The 1,834-nt window shown below is 42.5% G+C and overlaps 1 protein-coding gene across 1 annotated transcript in view; it reads right to left on the bottom strand.

The window, feature by feature from the left end:
* Window positions 1-221: 221 nt before the first annotated feature.
* Window positions 222-1,834, bottom strand: part of LOC106345002 — a 2,558-nt gene continuing 945 nt past the window's right edge. Inside the window, exons 3-8 of the mRNA XM_013784281.1 lie at window positions 1,609-1,793; window positions 1,275-1,420; window positions 1,081-1,194; window positions 917-998; window positions 637-835; window positions 222-556 (exon numbers count right to left, since the gene is read on the bottom strand). Coding sequence (XP_013639735.1) covers window positions 222-556; window positions 637-835; window positions 917-998; window positions 1,081-1,194; window positions 1,275-1,420; window positions 1,609-1,793 — 1,061 coding nt within the window. The remainder of the gene's footprint in view (window positions 557-636; window positions 836-916; window positions 999-1,080; window positions 1,195-1,274; window positions 1,421-1,608; window positions 1,794-1,834) is intronic.

The raw sequence follows: 1,834 nt of genomic DNA on the forward strand, positions 1-1,834 counted from the left end.
CTACATCAGCCTGTTACTCACAGCACAATACAATAGTCTGGTACAAAAGCCTACTACATCAACCTACATATATCCGATGAAGAAAGTCACCAAAAAACTTCATACTTTCCCTCAATTATACCCAAAGAAGTGGACTAACCTTAGTCATAGAGACCGAGATACTTGTAATCACGTTTCTCTGTGCCGCTTATCCTGGTCTCATCAAATATCTCACTCGCCATCTAAGACCTGATTGTCTTGATCTTCTTATCACACAGCTCCTGAGGTGGGAATGGCATGCCAAGTGCATGACATTCTATATACGTCAAGCAATACACTCCACAGTCACCACTTTGTTTGTTTTGTGGCACCCCAGATTCACGCTCATGTGTGAAATCAACTGTGTACAACTCCCTCTCCGCACCGGTAGATAACATACGCAGCATGTACGGCAGCATGTGTGCAATAGGCTTCACAGCCTTAGCAATTTCTGCATCCGTAGCGTAAGCAAGATCACTATCCCAAATCACTATGCGTCTCCTCGGGATTGATATCCGCAAGCTACCCAATGATCGTTCTTGACCAATAATGGCACATATATATCATCAATCTCCAGTGCCCATGTCTTATTTGATCTGCTATACGCTGGTTCCTCACCTGTGTAGTAGTCTAAGGCGCCAGGAGGGAGTAGTTTACCTGAGCCGTCAGGATTGGCAGGAGAGGCCAGAAACTCTGAGTACTTTGCTGTCCACATTTGAGTAAATACAGCATCCAAAATGCAAAATCTGTCGGACCTAAACCATTCAGGGTGCTTTGTGTATCGGAGCCTTAAGAGATTAATGCCAGCATCCATGTGCTGCATTTACAACATTAGAGACTTCTACATCAGAGACATCTACATGCGAGAGAAGTCTACATGAGAGAGAAGTCTACATACCGTGTCAATCAACCATTTTGTAGGAGTTAGTAGTATGTAGAACCAATGACTTGAAGAACCTTTGACCTTCTGTCGCCATTTGCTGTCAATAATCAAATTAAATAAATAAAAAACTACAAAGTCTTTATATAAAGAGAAATTAATTTAGGAAATAGATGACTTACGGGTCAAGTTTCACCCAATCAAGAAGAGCAGAGAGCTTTTGGCGATCAAAATTAGCAAATGGGTTATATCCCTGGCCTTGCTTCGGCTGGTTAGGTATAATAACCTTTGCCGTGCTGTTTCCATCAAAAGGAGACTGCTGAGTTGCAGCAAGCCTACGTTGCCGCTCAGCTGAGTTGCAGCAAGCCTACGTTACCGCTCACTCTTAGCACGGGCCACAATGCGAGCAGCTCTCACTTTACCAACTTGTTTCAGTTTTTTCATAGAGCCATAATCAAAGCATGATTGTTCTTTATCTACTACAACAACACTTATGCCTCCATTCTCATTTTCACTCTCACTCTGCATTTGTTTTCAGTAGAAAGAACACATTAATAACAGCCACAAATATTATACAAACCAAAAGAGAACATTCAAATGCACACGTTTTTCCACAGTTCCAAATCCAAATGCAAACAAGTTATTTCTTTTTCACTGATTTTTTTTCCTCTTTTCGGATTGAGTGGTTTGGGAGATGTTTTGGTACTAACCACAGTGGCTTGGGTGTCTCTAGCTTTGGCTCTTGTTGTCATTCCTTTGGGAGCTGTTTCCGCAGCTTTGCTTTCCTCGGCTCTGCTTTCCTCGGCTCTGCTTTCCTCACCTTTGCTTTCCTCACCTTTGCTTTCATCGCTTTCATCACCTTTGCTTTCTTCAGCGCTGTCCTTCTTAGCTTTGTCTCCATCAGATTTGTTTGCCTCAGGTACATCAGTAGATGAA

Source organism: Brassica oleracea, chromosome C5 (genome assembly GCF_000695525.1).
Source record: "Brassica oleracea var. oleracea cultivar TO1000 chromosome C5, BOL, whole genome shotgun sequence".
Taxonomy (NCBI): domain Eukaryota; kingdom Viridiplantae; phylum Streptophyta; class Magnoliopsida; order Brassicales; family Brassicaceae; genus Brassica; species Brassica oleracea.